At 38.3% G+C, this 21,455-nt stretch overlaps 1 protein-coding gene across 9 annotated transcripts in view; it reads left to right on the top strand.

The window, feature by feature from the left end:
• PKP4 (plakophilin 4) overlaps positions 1-21,455 on the top strand; it is a 91,031-nt gene that overhangs the window by 23,296 nt on the left and 46,280 nt on the right. For 8 of the 9 annotated variants that reach the window (XM_068686874.1, XM_068686876.1, XM_068686873.1 and 5 more), the window contains one exon: positions 12,645-12,757. The exons of the other annotated variant lie outside the window; for it this stretch is intronic. In XM_068686874.1, the coding sequence (XP_068542975.1) occupies positions 12,645-12,757 (113 nt within the window). The remainder of the gene's footprint in view (positions 1-12,644; positions 12,758-21,455) is intronic. 9 annotated transcript variants of the gene reach the window in all.

Below are 21,455 nucleotides of genomic sequence, written 5' to 3'. Positions count from 1 at the left end.
GAAATGCAAACTTAAATGTAGCTTAGTTCTGCGAAGTGTGTAGACATGTTAAAATGAGTGGAATGGGGAGGACGATAAAAACCATGCTTCGCTCTTGAAAATAATAACTTGAAGGTACTAAGAACCAAACCGTAGCTTTCTGGTATTCTTTCTGTTGATATTATTTATGGACAGATACTGACATATTCAACGCCCTTCCTGTATGGCACAAATCCCAGAACAGAATATTTTCCAGTGCAGTTATTTACTTTATTAAATTTGAATGGAAACTAATATGCTGTTTACTATGGCTTAACTTCATTTTATTCAGAAATCTCTCTTTTTATTTGCAGTGGATCTGTATTTGTACAATAGAGCTGCCACACCTTAAATTCATTGCTTTAGACACGCTTAGAGTGGAACCAAAGTTGAGAAAAAAAATTATCATTACTTGTTCAGCTGTACAAGATTTTAACCTAATAAATACTACTAGTTACTGCAGTAGTTCTGAAATAAGTACATAAATTTATTGAACAACTTGTTAAGCAGTGTCCACCGTAGTGGCATGGATATAGACATATCTAAGACACCTCACTTGGCATAGATATTTTGAACCTGCCTTGGCAAGGGGGTTGGACCTGATGATCTCTTGAGGTCCCTTCCAACCCCTACAATTCTGTGATTCTGCAATATACAAAGTTTCAGTAATTAATAAGCCTATTAACTTTTACAAAACATTTTATATAACCTCTCCATTTGTTTCTTTTTCTTCTGATCACAAATCAGCATAAGGCAACCTCGTTATCAAAATAGAGCATGTCCCTTGAACTCTGAACACTCCCCTCATTGAGACAAAATTGCCAGACAGCTGTGTAAATCTCTTGATTATATTCTAGGGAAACAAATGCATAATTTTCACCAAAAGTGATTGAGAAGTGCAAAGAAAATTTGATTACTACAGCTTTGTCTGTACTCTTCTGACAAAGCTTATGTTTTTAAACATGAAAATAAATCCCTAATTAGTATAAACTACGCCACCTCCGCCCTCTTAAAGGAAGGTAGGGAGGATAGTTCTTTTATCAGGATCATCTATTCTGTTTGCCTCACTAGCGGACGTGCTTTTGGATGAACATCAAGGGAAGGACTGACTCTTAACACAACTTAAGTTACATTTTTAGTATTGGATTGCCTTTTTGAATGCAGGGAAATCCGAAGACTAACTATACTAAAGCTGAAATGTATTTTAGCCTTTTTTTCTTCTAATAGCTGCATGTATACATGGTGTTTTGTTTTGGAAAGGCAACATCATAGCAGTTACAGGAGAAATATAAAGGCAGGTAGTTGCCAGCTATTCCAGATGAAATTCGAGATTATTGGGAATCACTGGTGTTTCACAAGCACAGGCACTACTGAATTTAGAATTGTTGCTGAATTGGCAAGATGAAGTGGGTGACCAGATCATTGAAAACTGAATTTCCTGCTTGGTGTTGGCTTTCCTTTTCAGTGATTGGGCTGAGGGAGGAAAAGGTCTCACAGGAAGAACCTGCCATTGCTCCAGCTTTGAAAAGTAACGTGAATATACTGCTTCTGATTTGTTTGCCAAGACAGAAGCAGTTGCAGCAGTGGTAGATTTATTTATTTCAATTTCTTTGTTCTTTAAGTGTTAACTAGTTCAAAGGTGGCCAACTTTTCACTTTTTCCTTTGTAAACAGGTGATAATAGACTGAGAATGATTGGATATGCTTTTGGGTTAATAATCATAAATCTCTTGTGGTTTCCTATGTGCTTTTCTAGAAATGTTCCCTTTTGTTCAACACTTCAGCAAAACTTCTAAATTTTCCATAACGGTATTGAACAACGTACTTTTGAAAAAAAAAAAAAAAAGTGCACTTTACTTTTTTTCCTTCTTTGTTGTTTAAGTACAAAATTATTTAGATGGCTATTGAGAATGTGGTGTTTTTTTTTTATGGGGTTGGTGGGGAAAAAGGAAAAAACTGTACAAAAAAATAAGGGTAAAAAAAAAGGAAAAAGCTCTACGAAAAAACAGCTTCCATATGGAATTGGCGGAAAGAATGTATTCTTCGTACAGCAGAGTTTTTTTTACTGCACATTTAAAACATTTTTGCTAAAATTACTGTATTTTCATATGAAGTTTGAGAGATTTCTCTACCAATTCAGATATAATTTGGATTAGGTAGTGCTTCATATCAAACTGTGTAGGCACGTGGCTTCAACAGATTACCTGAAAAAAGATGTAATAAATACAGTCCTGGTAATTGGGCACAACAATTGAACAGTCTTAGTTTGAAATTCTGATTTGGATTAGTGATCGGTTAGATGGATAAATGTATATCTATTCTGAGATGAACTTTTTATTAAATGGTTGGTACTTTTTAGTAAATGGCTTTCCAAGCTTTGTATAAGTGAAACAAAATCTTTGCTACATGACTGGGAGATTTTTTTTCAACTCTCTTAATGTTGTTTTCAACTGTATAGATCATTCTTACCCCGTTAATTGCGGAACTTTGCAGTTTGCTATCTCTCTTCTTTACAAATATTTCCAGATTTGATGAATCAAGTCTGAGAGGTCTGCTTCCCAAGGCTTTAATTTTAAGACAATTTCTGGAATTCCTCTCTCAGATGAAACTGATAACTCATTTCCAGAATCAAAATTCTTTATACTCTGTTTTTCATTTGAAAATTAGATTAGAAATTAGAATTAGAAATTCGTTTTTCCTTCTAGCATTGTATTGTTAAGCTTTTAAGGGGAAAATCCCTTTGAAGAAGAGCCTGCCTAAAACTGTGGGCATCCACAAGATATATTGGAGTATTTATACCTCTTGTAACACTGATAACTTACCAGGCTCTACTTTGCAACAACTCAACTCTAATCAGCTGCTGGCAAAACAGTACACTTAGCAATTCAAAATAACCCATCATTGTAACAAACAGTTTTCAAAGAGGATGCTACTCAGCTGAAGTCAGTGAATACCTCAAGTGGCATTCCTGCTTTCTGTCTTTGTATGAGAGTACTTTTCTATTAATTGCTGAAACTTTGATCCCTCATCTGCTAGAACAGCACTAAACTTTTTTACCAGACCAGTGAACAATGCAGGCATAAAAGTATTAAGGGCTTTAATGGTCTACTGCTGTTGAATGCAGAGTAAGTGTGATCAGCCAATAATTGTAGCTGTGTGATTTCACAACCTGTAATCTGTGATTCTCTTTACCCTGTCCAATTTTTCATCTTTTGTCTTCTGTTTTGGAAGATACTGAGATACTGAAAGCATGAAAATGCAGTTGTGTGTGTGAGTAAACTTTATTTTTACAGAAAACTTTGAGGTTGATCTAATATGGTTAGTTACAAATTTTGTTTCATTTCAATAGACTACAGTAGGGAATCCAAATATTGGGTCACTAAGGTACAGTATTCAGGTTGAGAAAATATATTTGATATGTTTTAGTCAGTTCCTTAATTTGTTTCAGAATTACAGCAAGTGGAAGCATGTAGGACTGTGCATGGATTAGTGCAGGGGCTGGCATTTGTAATGTGAAGATATAAATTAACTTTATTTTTTCCTCTTGTTTTGCACCTTTGTATCATAGAAATGTCCAAAATATACCTGCCTTTCCTTAGCACAATGAACCCGTTCGTAGGCAATGAGAGCTGTGTGTCTCTGCACTGTACGTTACAGCCGACAGGGAAAAGTATTCCTCTCAAATGCTTGCCAGCCATTTTTATCAACTCGAACTACTGGAAGAAGCTTAGCTGAATTGTTCAATGCTCAAAATGTTTATGATTAGGAAAACATTTCAAAGTTAACCTACAGTTACTTCTTGATTTTTCACAAAGACAGTGACGTTTGGCAATTTAAGCAACTTAGCCTGTCCTGGCGCTACCACGTAGCATCACAGCCCTGCGTTCAGCAGCCACTCAGAACTGGTAGAAGTTGACGCTGCTGCAAGATGCTTCCCTTGCTGTGGCGTCAATGGCATCATCTCTCCTGGGTGTCCCAACTGCCTGGTCCTGGTATGGCAAGACAGGCACATGCTATTCAGAAAGAGTTCAGGAGTAGTTTTTGCTGCTTGTGACATCAGTGCTGATTCTTGGACAGTTGTCACTAGAAAGCCTTCAGTTAACCAGCTGGACCTTCTACCCTGTATTTAGAGTTTTAAATTAGCTGTATTTTGCCAGGTTTCAAATTACAATAGGGCAAGAAGAACAAAATTTTTATTTTTCAACATTGTAAATCCTGAGTGCTTATTCTCCTCCGTATTACTGAGGTAGAAAAGTTCTTGATTAACAAAAATGAAAATGTTGGATCTCTGTAACATAATGCTATAATGGGATGCACAGACAGACAGCACACAATTGTTTCTAAATTTTCTTATGCTATCCAAAGACTTCAATAAGTCAATAGTAGTCATTATGGTCTGTCATACATTATGTTCCCATTACTTAACTCTTTTCAAGTATTTGTCTTAATTGCCAAGCGTAGTATGTTCACAACTTTTTTTTTCCCACTTGTTAGAGAGCCACAAGCCTATAAGAGGTTCTCAGCTCTCAAAAGAAGAGGGCGGTGTGTTTTCATGATTGGTATAACTTGCCTCATCTGTGTCTTCTGATAGTGAAGACCTTGAAGTATCTTCGTGAGTGAGGTCGCAACATCATTGCAGAAAAATTACTGCTGGGCATTCAAAGCTTCTAGGCCTGTGTGGTCAGTCGTATTCACTACAACGTTGGCACCCCATGCGGGGTTTTTCTCTGCTCCAGAACCTTCAGCCTCCAAGAGCATCCACGGTTACAGAACTCTGAAGTTTGAGTTTTGGCTTCTAATCATGGAAGCTCGTCTGCCTGCAGTCTGTCTGGTTGCCTTTCCAAAGCAAGTTGCTTTCTTCTTTCTTGAACCGTGTAGACGCTGCTTCTTCCTGAAAATAATGAAAGCTAGTGTTTTTTATAGCTTCATGTTAAGAAATACGGCCTGTGGTTTTGCAATGAAATTTAGCTTATGAGTACAAAATTGTTGTTTTGTGAGGTGATTAAGTAGTTACTGCTAAACAGGTGAGTAGAATTACATTTTTTTCCTCTATGTATTGAGTAATCTTGGAAAAAAAAATAGCTCTGGCCGAAGCATTGTAGTGTATGTTTGAGAAGATTCGGTTAGTACCAAATCTTTGGTTAGTATGGCAGTGTATTGGGTAATCTACGTGTATAACTTCACTGTGCGCTGCCCACATAGATTATGATCTGCAAATGAAAACAAACATACTAATTATTTTGTTTGACTCCAGTCATATTGTCACAAGCCAGTGCTATAAAAAAAAGTTAAATGTGATTTTTTGCTTGGGCTAGCAGCTTCCCGTGCTGCCAGCATTGTATGGGAGCATCCTGTGTGAGGGGATGGCTCCCACTCCTTTCAGAGAAGCTGTCTAGAGAAACAAATTCAAAAAGCTTCCTGCAACAAATAGTATGTTATATGATAGATAAACATACTGGTGGTAGGTGTCCATTCAGAGTGGGATCCCTACCCTCTTCCCACAAGTTTACTCTTAGTGTGTGATGTATTTATTTTAAATCTTTTTTTTTTTTTTTTTTTTTTAAAGAAAAAAAGCTTATAAAAGCTTTTTTCTTTTTTTTTTTTTTTTTAAAAAAAAAACTTCTTGATTTTGGGTGCTCATTTTGTTTGTCCATTTTAATGGAACTGACTGTGGGGTCTGAAACAGAAGATAAAAAGGATAAAACAGATGTTCCAGCTATAAAGAATCATAGAATCATAGAATCATAGAATATCCTGAGTTGGAAGGGACCCTTAAGGATCATCAAGTCCAACTCTTGACACCGCACAGGTCTACCCAAAAGTTCAGACCATGTGACTAAGTGCACAGTCCAATCTCTTCTTAAATTCAGACAGGCTCGGTGCAGTGACCACTTCCCTGGGGAGCCTGTTCCAGTGTGCAACCACTCTCTCTGTGAAGAACCCCTTCCTGATGTCCAGCCTAAACTTCCCCTGCCTCAGCTTAACCCCGTTCCCGCGGGTCCTGTCGCTGGTGTTAATGGAGAAAAGGTCTCCTGCCTCTCGACACCCCCTTACGAGGAAGTTGTAGACTGCGATGAGGTCTCCCCTCAGCCTCCTCTTCTCCAGGCTGAACAGGCCCAGTGCCCTCAGCCGTTCCTCGTACGTCTTCCCCTCCAGGCCTTTCACCATCTTCGTAGCCCTCCTCTGGACACTCTCCAACAGTTTCATGTCCTTTTTATACTGTGGTGCCCAGAACTGCACACAGTACTCGAGGTGAGGCCGCACCAGCGCAGAGTAGAGCGGGACAATCACCTCCCTCGACCTACTAGCGATGCCGTGCTTGATGCACCCCAGGACACGGTTGGCCCTCCTGGCTGCCAGGGCACACTGCCGGCTCATATTCAACTTGTTGTCTACCACGACCCCCAGATCCCTCTCTTCTAGGCTGCTCTCCAGCGTCTCATCACCCAGTCTGTACGTGCAGCCAGGGTTTCCCCGTCCCAGGTGCAGGACCCGGCACTTGCTCTTATTGAACTTCATGCGGTTGGCGATCGCCCAGCTCTCCAACCTATCCAGATCCCTCTGCAAGGCCTTTCCACCCTCAACAGAGTCCACAACTCCTCCAAGTTTGGTGTCATCAGCAAACTTGCTCAAAATGCCTTCTATTCCTACATCCAGATCGTTTATAAAAATATTGAAAAGTACCGGCCCTAAAATGGAGCCTTGAGGGACCCCACTGGTGACCGCCCGCCAGCCTGACGCAGCCCCATTTACCATAACCCTTTGGGCCCTGCCCGTTAGCCAATTGCTCACCCATCGTATGATGTTATGAAGAAGGTGGCACCTCTAAAATCATCCATCTCTTAAGTATTTATGCAGGTATTTAAGACCTGCAATTACTGTTACAGATAACAGATTTAAGAAGAGATATACGTAAGTCAGCATCCATTGCTTCAAAAAGTATATTAGTTCTGTTACTTCACTGGAACCACAGTCTGAACACATAAGAACGTTATTCAAATTTAAAAATGAAGCTGGATTTTCTTCTACTTTCACACAGTAAATTAATCTTGCTGTCACTTGCAAAAATACATTAGGTCTTCGTAGGTGTCAGAATGATTTTTAAATGGCAAATTAATCATAAAGGGAGATTCAGGCTGGATATCAAGAAAAGGTTGTTCACCGAGAAGGTAGTTGAGCACTGGAATGGACTCCCCAGGGATGTGGTCATGGCACTGAGCCTGCCGGAGTTCAAGGGGCACTCTCAGATGCATGATTTTGGGGTGGTACTGTATGGAGCCAGGGGTCGGAGTTGATGATCCTGTGGGTTCCTTCCAAAGGAGGGTGTTCTTTGATTCTATAAACCTTTGCAGTTCAGTGCACTGTGATATTTTTCTTAGCAGCAGATACATTGGTCATGAATAATACTATAAATGGACAACTGAGGGTGATGGTACAAAATCAACAGTGCTGAGTACCTCAGGTGAAATGGCCAAACATGATTTCTTGTTTTTTTCTATCATGTCTATTTTGCACAGTTTTTCTACTTCACAACACTAGCGAGTTTTGCTTTTTAAACATAGCATAAATTAATGGAGTAAAATTTCTTACTACATTGTCAATTTGTTACATTCATGTTTTCCACACCCAAGAAAAATAGAAATATGGTACTTTGTTTTAATTAGCTTTTGATTTTTTTGCAGCATGGGGAAAAATAGCTTTGCTTTTTTGTTATGTTTATTTAAATTATTATTATCTTTTATTTAAATAGACAGTTTATTAATTTGGGTATTGTGAAGCTTCCTGCACTGATGTTATATCAGTGTTCTTTTAAGAGAAAAGTTGTCTGTGTTCTGCCAGTCAAAACCAAATCATATGTTTTTCTAGACAGGGGTTACGCTCTCACTGAGATGTGATGTGAAGTTAAACAGCTAACTTTCAGCAGAAAAAGAAAAGACTTTTTCTTACTTCAGTGCATTCAGCTAAACCTCACTAATCCTGATCTTTGTAATCGCCTGAAATCCTCAAAAACCTCAGGTGATTATTGGTATTGGGTGGAGCTCTGTTCTCCAGATGAAGAATTTGAGTATGCTTTGAGAAATTATCAGGAAGGGTAGGGGAAGGATGCCTATTAAAATTGCAAAAAAGCAAGCACAGTGTGAAATAACAAAAATACAGCATCTTACACTTGTGTTATGTTTAGATCCCTTTTCTCTGCTGCAAATACAGTATTTTCTGTAACTTAACACCGTTATGCTTTAGCAAAGGCTTGTCTTGCATTGGTTGTTCTTTTAGTTTCAGTGGGGTTTTTAGGCTGAAATTTGTGATTTGATTTACACTTTACAAGTGTAATCACTGATTTATCTGATCTTAGTTATCTGGTTCATCTCTTAAACACCTTTAGGACAGAAATGTGGGATGAATTAGTTAATAAAGATGCCATCCTGTAGGTGCAAGGCCAGTTGACAATCCCAGAACTTATTTTCCCTCCCATGTGTCTGATTCGTACCACTGTAACTGTTGGAACTGTAGCTTTGTCCTATTTCCTTAGTCCATATTCCTTTTTAATTGATTTACTTTATATAGGCTTTCTAGAGTATGTCAGCCTTTTTGATTTGGTAAGTCATTAATTTTTTTCCTTCTGGAATGCAAAATGACAAAGTAAAAAGTTGCCCAGCAATAACATTTGCTTTATAAAGTGTTTTGCTGCAGAAATACGTATGAACTGATGTAGATCATAGAATCATAGAATGGCTTGGGTTGGAAGAGACCTTAGAGTCCATCTGGTTCCAACCCCAATGCCAGGAGCAGAGGTGCCACCCACTTCTGGCCCACTGCACTCCGGCCTGTAGGAGGCAGCAAATTGGGTGAGTACTCAGATAAACGTGTATACATAGCATGTATTAAGCTCTGTAGGCTAATTTTATTTCTATTAATGCCTCTGCCTGTAATGAAAAGGCAAAGCAATAGAGATTGGCTGAGTAAAAGCAAATAATGGTTAGTGTATCTTTTGTTTTTATTTATCTAGTTAAAAGATCAGTAAATAACAAATCTGAAACCTGAGTCTTGTGTTCAATTTCATAGCTTAAATCAATGACATTACTTTTAAAAGTATTTAAACACCAAGATATGGGAAGGAGTCCTAGCCGCAGGGTACTCTTTTTATATTATCTCAGCAAGTGAGGAATGCAATACTATTTGTTTTAAGTTTGTTACATGCCATATAATACATCATATTTTACCTGGGAAAAAGCTTCTCTTGCCTACATTTTCTTCAAAAGTTACAGAACTTCAGCATCTGAACATTTATTTATTTATTTTTTTGAAAATCTGGGCATTCCCCACTAAACATGTTAATGTCTGGCGGGAGAATTGTTTTTTGGATATGTGGCTCATCTGTATTAACTGGAAAATAAATTCTCATTTATGAATGTATTTGCTTTTTTGCTTAATATACTTCATAAATATTTTTTTTACTCTCCAAAACACAAACTGTCCAAAAGAACAGAATGCACATGTACCTCTTTTGTATAACATGAAGTTACCTCATGCTAAGACCTGGTATCAGCCTCTGAAGGCTGGGTCTGTGCTATTCGATGCGGTTCCATTTTGTACAAAGCTTCCAATATTACCCATGCTTTCCAGTCCATATACAGGCCCATAAGATTTGCTGTGGTCCAAAGGTTATCACATTCATGATGGTTTTTGTATCAGGTCACAGGATTAAAAGGAGTGTTAACTTCCAGATTCTGTTCAGAGGAGGATTTTTAATAACATCCAAGTTTAGTACATTCCTAAAATGCTTTTTCACGTCTGAGCATTGGCTGTGGTAAGCATTTCTAACATTGAAGCTTGACAGTAAATGCCAGCCTAGTGGGAAGAGTTGCTTTGTCTTACACTGTAAATGAGCACTGAATTGCCTCCGTCCACTGAAGATCTGGGTGGCCTGGAAAGAGTTGAAAACCACATCTACTTCCCCTGGCCCCCATGGTCTGCATGTGTATTTTTTGGGAGGGGCTTTACTGTAAATATGCAACTATTTCAAAATGAAAATGCTTTGTGCCATGAGGAAAGATCGTATGCTGGCATTTAGGGAAAGCTAGATGCCTGTCTGTTTTTAGGGTTCTTTTGGTTATCTGAGCCCAAAACAATCAGAAACCATTTTAAAGTTATAAAATTTTACCCTAATAGATGATCGATCTTAAAATTTTGCTTGATACAGAAGCCTGAAATTGGGCTTCACCACTGCTGTCCAGTTAGACCTTGTCTGCTTTCAGCATGGGGGTGTGCTGCATTTCAGGGCTGCTGTTTCTTGCCCATGCTGAAATCCATCGTAGTGTTTTCAAGTGTAACATTCTTAATATATATATATTTATATATTTGTGTGTGTGTATATATATTTATATAGAATGGATGTTCAGACTTCCAAGTATTGCTTTGCTGATTGGGGGGGCAGCGCATGTGCATGAAGTGCAAGTGCATGAAGATGTACAGACCCACAGAATATACTGTTCTAGTAAAATTTTCTTAGTGGAGCAATAGCAGAAAAATGCAGTCTTGTAACATGGATGGGTTATGAAGTTGATCAGAGGGCTGGAGCGCTGCTCCTATGAGAAAAGGCTGAGAGAGCTGGGGCTGTTCAGCCTGGAGAAGAGAAGGCTCCAGGGTGACCTTACTGTGGCTTTTCAGTACTTAAAGGGGACTTATTAAAAAAAAAAAAAAAAGTGGAGAATGACTCTGCTCAATCAGATAATGACAGGATAAGGGGGAATGGTTTTAAACTAAAAGAGGGGAGATTTAGATTGGAGGTTAGGAGGAAATTCTTCGCTCAGAGGGTGGTGAGGCACGGGCACAGGTTGCCCGGAGAGGCCGTGGATGCCCCATCCCTGGAGGTGGTCAAGGCCAGGCTGGATGATGCAGGGTGGTGTCCTGCCCATGGCAGGAGTTGGAACGAGGTGATCATTAAGGTACTATCCAACCTGATCCTGTTCTATGCCTCTGTCCCATGGCAGTAGTGGGTAAGTTCATCATGTTGGAGGGAAAAAGCCTTGATGGACAATATTTAGAGTATCTGGAAGTATTCAGTTTGGTTATTGAGCAGCGAGAAGTATTTGGAAGTGTCTACAATCACTTGAGCCTTATGGGAGGGGCAGTAACTTCTGTGACGCATCTTTAACTGGCCAGTTTGTTGTATAGTGCTCAAATCACACCTTCAGAAGAAGCTTTTTATTTTTGTTCTATTATTATTATTTAATTACGGAGCAGTTTCAGGAGCATGGCAGCTGCTGTTTGCCATAGTCTTTATTTGGCTTCCTGATGAAATCAGTGCTAATTAGCCTCCTATTTGGAGGCAATCTCATTGCAGGAGTCAAGAGAAGAAACTTTACCCCTGTTTCTGCAAGGTGAATCTTGGTTTTAGAGTAGTGTTTAAGCACAGTTACTCGGACCTCTCCCCCTGGCTGGAGCTGAGAGGTGCAGAGAGGTTCTTGCAGACTGCTGGGAGCCACAGGTGCATTGCTGAGCTGCGCTTGCTCTTGCTGAACAGCTACACGAGCTGCAAGAAGTAGAGATCTCTTTCAGGAGCCGTTAAGGAAAATAAAGTATTTAAGCCCTGTTCCATGTAACTGAAGGTATGAAATAATTGTTTGCATTAACTACAGTCTGTGAGTGAAAGTGACTTCTGTGATATGGCAACTAATGTGTAATACAATTACATCAGATACATTTGGGGTGGGGGAATGCTCGTTAGTCATTTACTTTTTGAAATTAAAGGAATGCTTGTGTTGTATTTGACTTCCTTCAAAATTGATCTATTTATCAAATAGTGATGTGCATCTATTTTAAATAATATTGAACAGTTTATTTAACATGATGGGAATGGAGAATAACAAATTGAAAAATAATATGGTTGCTCTGATAGAATACTTATCTCTCGTTAACAAAACCTAACCGTGGAGTAAAACTTCACAAATATCCCCTGATGACAGTACGGGTTTCAAAATATTATATTCATTAAAAAAAGGTATTTCTAGATTTTCATAATACACAAAGATTTTTTTGTAGCTCCATGTATTTCCCGTGTCTTCCTGGGAGTATTATGTTCCAAAAGCTGTTCCAGATTTTATAAAGGCTGAGGTTTGATACTTTTGACTGCAAAATATAACAAAAGCTGAAATATGAAATGGTGAAATAACACATCTGTCTGCAGCCAGTTTCAAATAATTTCTGTGGTTTTGAATATAGAAGTCAGAACACAGTATAGCTTAGGATTGGAAGTTTTGCAATTGGAAAGGGTAGACTGCAATATTTTATAGTACACCTCTGTTATAAATGAAATTGAGGACTGACTTTGTAGGCACTAATTTTGTTAGATAGTGACAACATAAGAAGATACCAAAAATTTTAATTGTGGGAGGAATAAAATCCACAAATGCTTAAATACACTTTTCTTTTTGTAACAGGTGATTAAATTTGCGTGAACCACTGATTTAAAGAACCATTAAATTCCCCCTTTCATCTGATAATTTATTCCACTAAGGAGAAGTCAAAACAAGAAACGTGATTGTGATGAAACTGACTTTTTTCAGATTTAATCCACACCAATTTTTTAACATCAAGAATGCTTTTCTTTTTATTTTGAAATTTCAGGAGCTCCAATTTCAAAGACTTACCAGAGAACTGGAAGTGGAAAGGCAAATTGTGGCTAATCAGCTAGAAAGATGTAGGCTTGGAGCAGAATCACCAAGTATCGCCAGCACAAGGTACAAGTCCTGATGACTTTACTTTCATATGTCCCATGAGTTAAAGGGCTTCTTATGTCCTGTATACATATATTTCCACTGATAGTTGTTCACCTTCCATTAATATCCTAAGTATAAAAGAATGTAGATTTGCTATAAAGAGTTGTGAGACAGTTTTAAAAGACCTCTTTAATCATCGATTACATTCTCAGTCTAGGGTGTATACAGCTTTAATTGTACTTTATGTTAAAGTTTGCTTTTAAGATTCAGCCAAAGAGAAATGCAGTAGACTTATAAATATTTGTATCAAACTAACAGTGCTAGTTAAATGCAGTAATCCTTACAATTTCATTTTTCCTGAATTAGCTGCCTAGTTTCATCCAGCTCTTCTAAATATACTTCCTCATTACATTTGTTTTCAGGGAATATCTTGCTGTAATTTTACTGTTAGCATATTTTAAGCAGTGTGAAACATGCCTGATATATTTAATGTATAATGATAATAACTGTAGCAAAGCATTTCATTAAAAGCATTTCATTAAAATTTCATTAATATTTTTATAGTAAGTATGATTTTTTTTCAATTCCTTAGCAAACTTTTAAACTCTTAAATGTATTTGGGTGTTTATTCATTTGAAATACGTTAAGTGATTGGTAGCTCTTGATTCTGAAAGCGCTGATAACAGTGCGTTCTCTTATGAAACACTTATACCTGCATCTCAATGCTCAGAATGTGCTCTGAGCGTTATACATCTTTTTTCCTTGATTACTGTTTTTTTTTTTTTTTGTGATCTTTCAGCAGTAAATTTAGGTGTCATTTTGAAGTATTTCCTTCTGAGGTAATGATGCACATTTCTGCAAATTAAATAGAAAGTTGATCCCACAAAACCTTAAGAAATGGAACATGATTATTTGCAATAAATAAATAATTTTTTAAAATCCTGTGTAGCAGCTAACACAGTTGTTTCAATACATCTTATTACTTGGCTTAAGATGTCATTTGACAATGTTGTTCCTAGCATGAGAACTTCTGTTTGAGAAACTTTGAAATATTCAGAAATACTCCTTGGACAAGATGACTGTTTTATACCCTTCCTGCTTGCCCATCCTTCCTCCAGATCCAAACATTTCTGCAGTTACGGTTCAGATTTCAGTTTTGAAAGCTTAAAAAAAACAACAATAAGTTCTTATGGAAGAATAAGTAGAAAGCCTCTATTATTATAATTTATGCCTACAGATACCTCTCATTCAGTCTTGAATCTCCTAATATCCGATTTCAGAGAATTTGCCTGAGCAGTATACAAGGAAAAATGTTTTCTGAATTTGCTGTATGGGGAAGTAGAGAACATAAATAGCTTATCCCACAAATAAAATTGTGTAGTTTCTGAAGTAATGTACAATTACCAGCATCTACACAATGAGTTAGATACTATGCATTTATCATTTACCAAGATGAAAAACATAATTTATAGTTTCTCAGAGTCATTTGTTCTTTTATTTGCTCTTTATGGCTAAGCAATGTTTGTATGAAAAAGGTGGTGAAAGTGTAGGGGGAGAAAACATTAGCATCTAAATTGGTTTGTTATATATTTTGGTATGAGAACATCTGTGACTCCAGGTAAACTCCCGAAGCACTTGTTTTCAGGGCCATAAAAATTGTTTCATTTTTCCGTAGTTATTAATACACTTTCACATAAAAATTAATTATAATCTTATTTTTTTACAGACACCCTTATCTTCTCACCGCTGTTCTACTCTCTCTATTTTTTTCTTATCCCAGCTGAATCTAGTCTCATAAACATAAGAATGCTACACTATTTTTTTTTTAAAAACTGAGGGACACTGGATTATGACTTGCCTTGGTCAAAACTTTGAGATGTGTGTGTGTCTTTGGTTAATATTTTGGTTTATTCTTTAATGTGGCTGTGCTTTTTAAGAGATGTGTGAGAAGCTGAAAGAAAAATTCTGAATTGGAATCAGATGCTTCCATTTCTGCATAGCTTCCAGTGGAGTTAGGGTTGTTGAAAGAATCAAAGTAAAACAGTAGCTTAGAGGAGTGTCATGGCAGACACGAATGCAACTGCAACACTTACACCTGTATTAAATATATATATACATGCGTGTGTGTGTGTGTATGTATGTATATGTGTGTATATATATATATATAAAACTGTGTTTCACGAAACTGGGTGATGTAAATGTCTTGCTAAGGCTTACAAGGTATTAAAAAACATGAAGAGGGCGTCTGAGGCATAGAGAAGCTTGGAAACTGAATGCTTTGGGGATGGTGAACAGCCTGCTCAAAGACACACAGGAAAGTTAAGCATCTTGGCAGCAAGATAATGTTTCTCCCAGACAGATACAAGAATTTTCTAATACAGCCTTATTTGGGAGGGGGGCAGGGGGGCAGTATAAGATGCATACCCTTCTTTATTCCCTTTGTTCAGGCTTTCTGCCCCGAGCAAATCAACAATGCTTTGTTTCAAAGATAATGCTTTAATCTCCTTTAATGTGGTTAAAACGTTTGGGAGCATTTGATGTCGGAAGTCCAGCTGAAGGCTTTTTTGACTTCAGTGATGTGGCAATGCCTCTAACTTACCACTTCTAAACTGGTTTCTGGCAAAGCAGCACTGGCCTGGAGGTAGTGCTGCTTGCCAAACAGACGCTGACCCCAAGTCACAGGTACATCCGTGGCAGTATGTGTCCATCTGGGTTGTTGCAGCTTGGGCTTTTAGCTCTTCTGTGCTTCAGTCACATCATCCCTTGAGCCAGCTCATCACCCAGTTGCACAAGTGCCAGCTCAAGAGAAGTCTCCTAACAGCTGGTGAGAGAATGGGGAAATGCAACATCAGTGGCGTAAACCAAGTTAAATCTCTGCAGCTAGTACCTGTGGCCTCTCATGTGGTCTTTGTGGCTGTGAGCCTAGATGCTCACACAAGATGGAGCACACTCCGTGCAGATGTAGGCATGGCCTGCAACTGTGCACCTGGAGGAATCTGTCTGGAGGTAGGCACCGATGGTGAGACTGCAGCCTACTGAGCTCAACTGAGAAGGACTCGTGTTGCTGAGGAATCATTCATTCTGTTACTGCTAGTCCATAAAAAATGTATTTGTTGCTTTGTACACATGAACAAAGCAAAACAAACTGATGGTACTTGCAGTTTATATTTGTTAGGCTGTTGCAAGCCTGTGTTACAACTATATTCTAAATGCAAGCAACACATAGGGGTAGTAGTCGGCTGTTTTGCTCTCCACAGGAGTATGAAAGTTGACAACAGCAGCAGATCCGCATGTACGAAGGATCTGTAATGTGGGTGGAGAAGGAAGCACTAGTTCAACTGCCCTGAATTCCAAAATGGTTTTATTTTTGTGTACGTGTAGGTTATTGCCTGTTAAAATGCTTTCTTCTCATAATTATATTTATAAATGGGTATTGTCCTCAAGCTTTTCTAAGATATTTCATGCCATCCCATTGCATGTGAGTATTAAATATTTTTCACGCATTACACACTACAAGATTGGAGATGGCAGCCTGGGAAAAACAATGCAAAGTTTCAGTTTTATCTTTTTACCTCTTGTGTTGTGTTTTAACATGCACAAGTTTCTATGAGGAAGCCACCAGGCTGTTCAGCCTCCCATACAAGCCCAGATACAGACAGCATTGCAGCTCCCTTTCCATCTGCAGTGTTACTCAGTCGGATTCAGTTCTGGGCTGCCAGGTGTGTTGGAGTGCATGCTGATGCAGGTAGATAACAGTACGTGTCAGGGGTCAGCAGTCAGACTTGCTTTATAAAAACGCGTTGCTTAACCTCTCAGGTGGGAGTTGGCCAAATGACTCGCACACAGTCGATTCATCTTACTCTTTTCATGAGTTGCTGTGTGCAGCTCTTGAAAACTGGAGGTTTTGGGGAACCAAAGGGTTCATATTTATTAATTTGATTGTAAAATACTGCACTCGTAATAGCACAAAAAACGTGACATTAGAGGCACACTAGACATGATCATTTAAAGAATACGGGTCCTTTTGGCAGTATAGTAAACAGTCAAAAAATAACATTTCAAGTACTGAATATACTGAATTGATCAAATTTGAGTTGTAATGTGCCTACCTGAAGTCTTTTGAGTTTTGTAAAACAAAATTTGTTTTAGCTACTACAGTGGTGTATTTTCTTTGCTTTATGTACTGGAAAAAAGGGGTTAAAATACTATGTGCTCTTTCTCCAGTACTATAAAATATTCCAAAGTGATTCTGTAACATATTGCACTCTTTAATTGAGCACTGATCGTTTTCTTTGAGATGAACATGTATTGCATTTCATGCTCACGTTCTTTCTTTTTTTTCTACAAGTGGCAGAATGCTTATAACGATTGTAAATAGGGCAAGTGGTTTTGCTTGAAAGTCAGCGCATCATCGTTCTGTGCTGGGTAACTTTTGTTCCACTTGAGGAGCAGTAAGTAATGGGCGAGACACTTCCAAATGGTGCACCACCCCCGTGCTCCGGGCATTCCAGGGCATGCAGCAGCAAGTTTGTCCCCACAGCGCTGACCTCTGCTCACTCATTATTCTTACAGAAACTACTTTGTTGATATTCATGTTCAGTTGTTTGTATGACACATCCTGTTTCAGACTTTCCAAAAGGTGTATTTGAAATTGCTTGCATACATGATGTCACCAAACTTTAATGGCACATGTTAAGCACCATGAAGTTTACCTTTATAATGAGTATGTGCTTTGAAGGGGCATGGGGACGGGGGTGTTAGGTAGGAATTTTAGTTATTTGTTTATATACACTAATGTTACACTTACTGGAATTTGAAAATAAATCAATTGAAGACCTATATTTAATTTAAAAGAAAGAAAAGATATACTTTAATTTTCTTTGTTGCAGAGCTTCAGTGCAAAATAATCATAGAATCATAGGAATCACAGAATGGCTCGGGTTGGAAGGGTTCCAACCCCCTGCCATAGGTGGGACACCTCCCACTAGGTCAGGTTGCTCAGGGCCTCATCTGGTCTTGAACACCTCCAGGGATGGGGCATCCACAATCTGTGCCAGTGCCTCACCACCCTCCGAGTGAAGAATTTCCTCCAAACCTTTTATCTAAATCTCCCTTCTCTTAGTTTAATACCATTCCCCCCTGTCCTGACATTATCTGATTGAGCAGAGTCACTTTCCATCTTTTATAAGTCCCCTTTAACCCTGAAAAGCTGCAGTGAGGTCACCCCAGAGCCTTCTCTTCTCCAGGCTGAACAGCCCCAGCTCTCTCAACCTTTTTTCATAAGAGAGGTTGGTCCAGCACCTTGGTCAGGATTACACATATCCAATACTATTTAGCTGGGTAATGAATAATTTCAAATCATGATGTCCTAGTTGATCATTGTAAAGCTGTCGGAAGAAAAGTTGAGGCACATTGTAGTAATGATGCATTTATGATAACGCTTTAGAAAAAATGATGATTAATTACATCAGTAGTATTTAGCTAGGAACTACTTACGTTAGATAAAACAACCAGTTATCAGATCCCTTCATGGTTGCTGATGTGAAACATTTTGGAGGGAGTAACTGTCTCTGTTGCAGAATGAAGGAATGTCCTTTTATCAGAAGTTGGTCCGTGTCATGATTGTTTTAGACCTCACGTTCTGAGTCAGTGTATTATAAATCCTCTCTTATCTATTTGTAAGGTTTCTATTCTCTTTATTACAAATAATTGCATATAAAGGTATGGTTTTTATTTTAATACTCTTCAGACTGTAACGATATTTTGTGATTCTGATTTCAGAATGTAAGAATGGATTGTGTTAGTCTTGTTTGTTCTCCTGTAGGTTTAAAGAAAAAAAAAAATCTCATTGAATGTCTCTTCCTCTGTCAGTATCATTTGATTATACTCTGAAATGTCCTTACTTTAAAATTGTCTCAGGAAATGAACTCATTTTTCTTATCTTCCATTTCAGCTATTTCCCTTGTAGAAAGAATAACAAGACCAGAACCATTAGTTGGTGTAACAACATTAACAATTTTTTCTATATTTTTCATGTTTTCTTCAAAACCTACATTCTAGTTGCTTTTTCATTGTACCCACATCCATTGATGTCTCCTGCTTGTATGTTTTCTTACTTGCTACACAAGATTTTAGGTTTTCAGTTCTTCAGGCTGTCCTGAGAATGTAAATATAACAAAAACAACGTCCATAGACACTTTCCTTAGTGGTTAAGTTGGACATAAAACCTCTGTCATATATGAGCTGGTCCAAATATTCCCATCTTTGCCTGTATCCATTACATTTCTTGTCATAATGCTTCCCATTCAGTCATCCAGGTGAATTATTCTCAGGTGTTTAATAAACTAATCTCATTTCCGGATTTCAGTAGTCTATGCAAAGGTTCTTAAACACTGCTGCTAGAAGTAGTACCAGAATTTCTCTACAAATATTTTTTGACATTAAAAATAAGTGTTTTTTTTTTTAATTTTGTTTTGTTTGTTTTGGTATGAGCAATTTTCTAATCCTATGGGTGTGGGGTTTTTTTGTAGTTGTTTTTTTGAGTTTATCATGGCTAGTCAGTTATCTTAAATGAGTTTATTATAGGCTTTGCAAGACATTTTTGAACATGTAAGTAAATAGAAAAGAACAAAAAGCAGCAAGCCTGTTCTGTTTTTAGCCAAACAGCTGAAGTAGATTAAAGATGTAGGCTTGTCTTTTCCAAAAGTTGTCTTGGCTTGCGGCTGTCATGGAAGCTCGAGTGTTTTTAATCGATTTCAAGTAACTAATTGAAAACTCAAATATTTAATATGTTCAATATTGCCTTCTGCACCTTCTAAAGGTAGCACTAGAAAAGTAATTGTTTACAATGAGGGACTGATGTGTTGTACTGGTAACACCTGAAACACCTCTTTAAGTTCCTTGAGAATCCTTTCCTCTAGGAGTCTATATTTAGTTGTAGCACTACATTTTAATAGTTTGTCCCTAGTGAGGAACCACTTGGAGTGGTTTGGAGATTCTTCCATCAACCTCTGAGGATGATTGTTTTTAAGTATTCACTTGGATCTTCTGTGGTGTTCTGTTTCCTTTATATGTATGCTTTTAGCTCATTGTGAATGAATATGATTCTCTATGGTTTTTTTATCTGATAACCAAAGCAAATAAGGAACTCGTTCTCTTTTTTCTCATGGCGCTTTGCTTAGATACTCTGTTTACCCAAGCAAACAACAAAAAAGTAGAAAGAGATAACTGAGATTTATGTATTGAAAGTTTTTTAAAATTTATTTTACATTCTTTTGCTTTTTACTCAACTCGTAAATAATGTTGCATTATACTTAGGAGCAGAGGTAACAGCAGCCTACATCTTCTTAGTCTCACTCTTGTGCAAATTCTTCTGTGCCACGTATCGGCACACAATATCCAAGTATTCCATGCCCAGGACTTTTGTAAGTCTTCACATTCTCTAGCTGTTCTTTCTGAAGTGTAGAGTCTTCCGCAGCATTTCTAGGTCATCAAAAGCTATTAAAATTTTAGACAATGCAATATATTAGGTATTTTATGAGTTGTAGTTTACCAAATGTCTTCAGGAAGCATTATAGAGTTCCCTACTCTAATGTCTAGGACGTGAAGAGTCACTATATGACCAGTCAACCCATCATTTAATAAGTCTTTTTAAGATGCTTAGCTTAGTGAGTGGGAGAGCTCAAAGCAAGTAACGAGATACAGAAGGCAGCACTTCAGGCCGGTAATGCTGAATACCATGTCTTTCCTTTGGCACTTCAGCAGTGACACTCAGGCAGCATCAGCTGCTTGTTTAAAAGTGCAGAGTATGCTATCACTTGTCTTGAATCCACAGAAATTTCAGAAGGCTGATTTTTGCATTTCTACACTGAAAATAAACGAAAATTGTGAACTTTCTTGTTACGCCTCTGGTGTTCGTATTTTGGTTTGTTTTCTGTGTATGCAGACTGTAAGCATTTCTGAAGATCTGTCAAAGCTTTTGAATGCCAGTAGAACTGGGAAATTTTGCTTTTTATGCATTTTGATTGCTGGTTTTCAAATATTAAAAAAGAAATGCAGTTTATTGGTGAGGTGCTCTGCTGATAAATTGAAGAGCGAGCTACATATGTGAATGTTTACATTTTTATCCAGTAATTGACTGAGCTTTGAATTAAGATTGTTAGTTTTCCTGTGAACAGTCAGCTACCACAGACCGAGATACAGTAAGTGACCGTCCGCCAGCTGAGTCGAGCAGCTTGCGCACACTGCCCCAAGCTCTGCTGGGTGGTGGTGATGAGCCAGGAGGACGTGTTATCCACTCAGCCGCTGAAAACTTCTTACAGCTGAAGCTCTGGAAGGGCGGTGCTTGTCGTGGTAGTTACTATGGTGTGTTGTTCACCTAAAGCAGTATTTGAAGGACGGTCAAACGTGTGAGACCTCTGCATTTTGAATGAGTGGTGCCCGGCGCAGGCAGTGCCCCGCTGCAGGGTGGCTGTTCCCCTGCAGGGCCAGCCGGTCTGTGTCGCTGCTCTGCATCGGGATTCAGCCTGCAACAGCGTCCTGTGATAGGTGGCCAAATTTGGGTGTAGTCCCCAAGGGGCAGCTTCCCAAATCCTACCCAGAGCTCTAGTGCTCACCTTTATCAGCGGAAGACCTGTCCCGGCAAGTCACAGGACCGCTTGCTCCTCTTGCACTTTGGTAGGTGCCTATAGTACTCTGAGTGGTGACTGCAGAGTGGGTG

Source organism: Anas acuta, chromosome 6 (genome assembly GCF_963932015.1).
Source record: "Anas acuta chromosome 6, bAnaAcu1.1, whole genome shotgun sequence".
NCBI lineage: Eukaryota > Metazoa > Chordata > Aves > Anseriformes > Anatidae > Anas > Anas acuta.
Note: the sequence above shows the minus strand (reverse complement) of the source record. Positions and strands in the feature narration are given on the sequence as shown.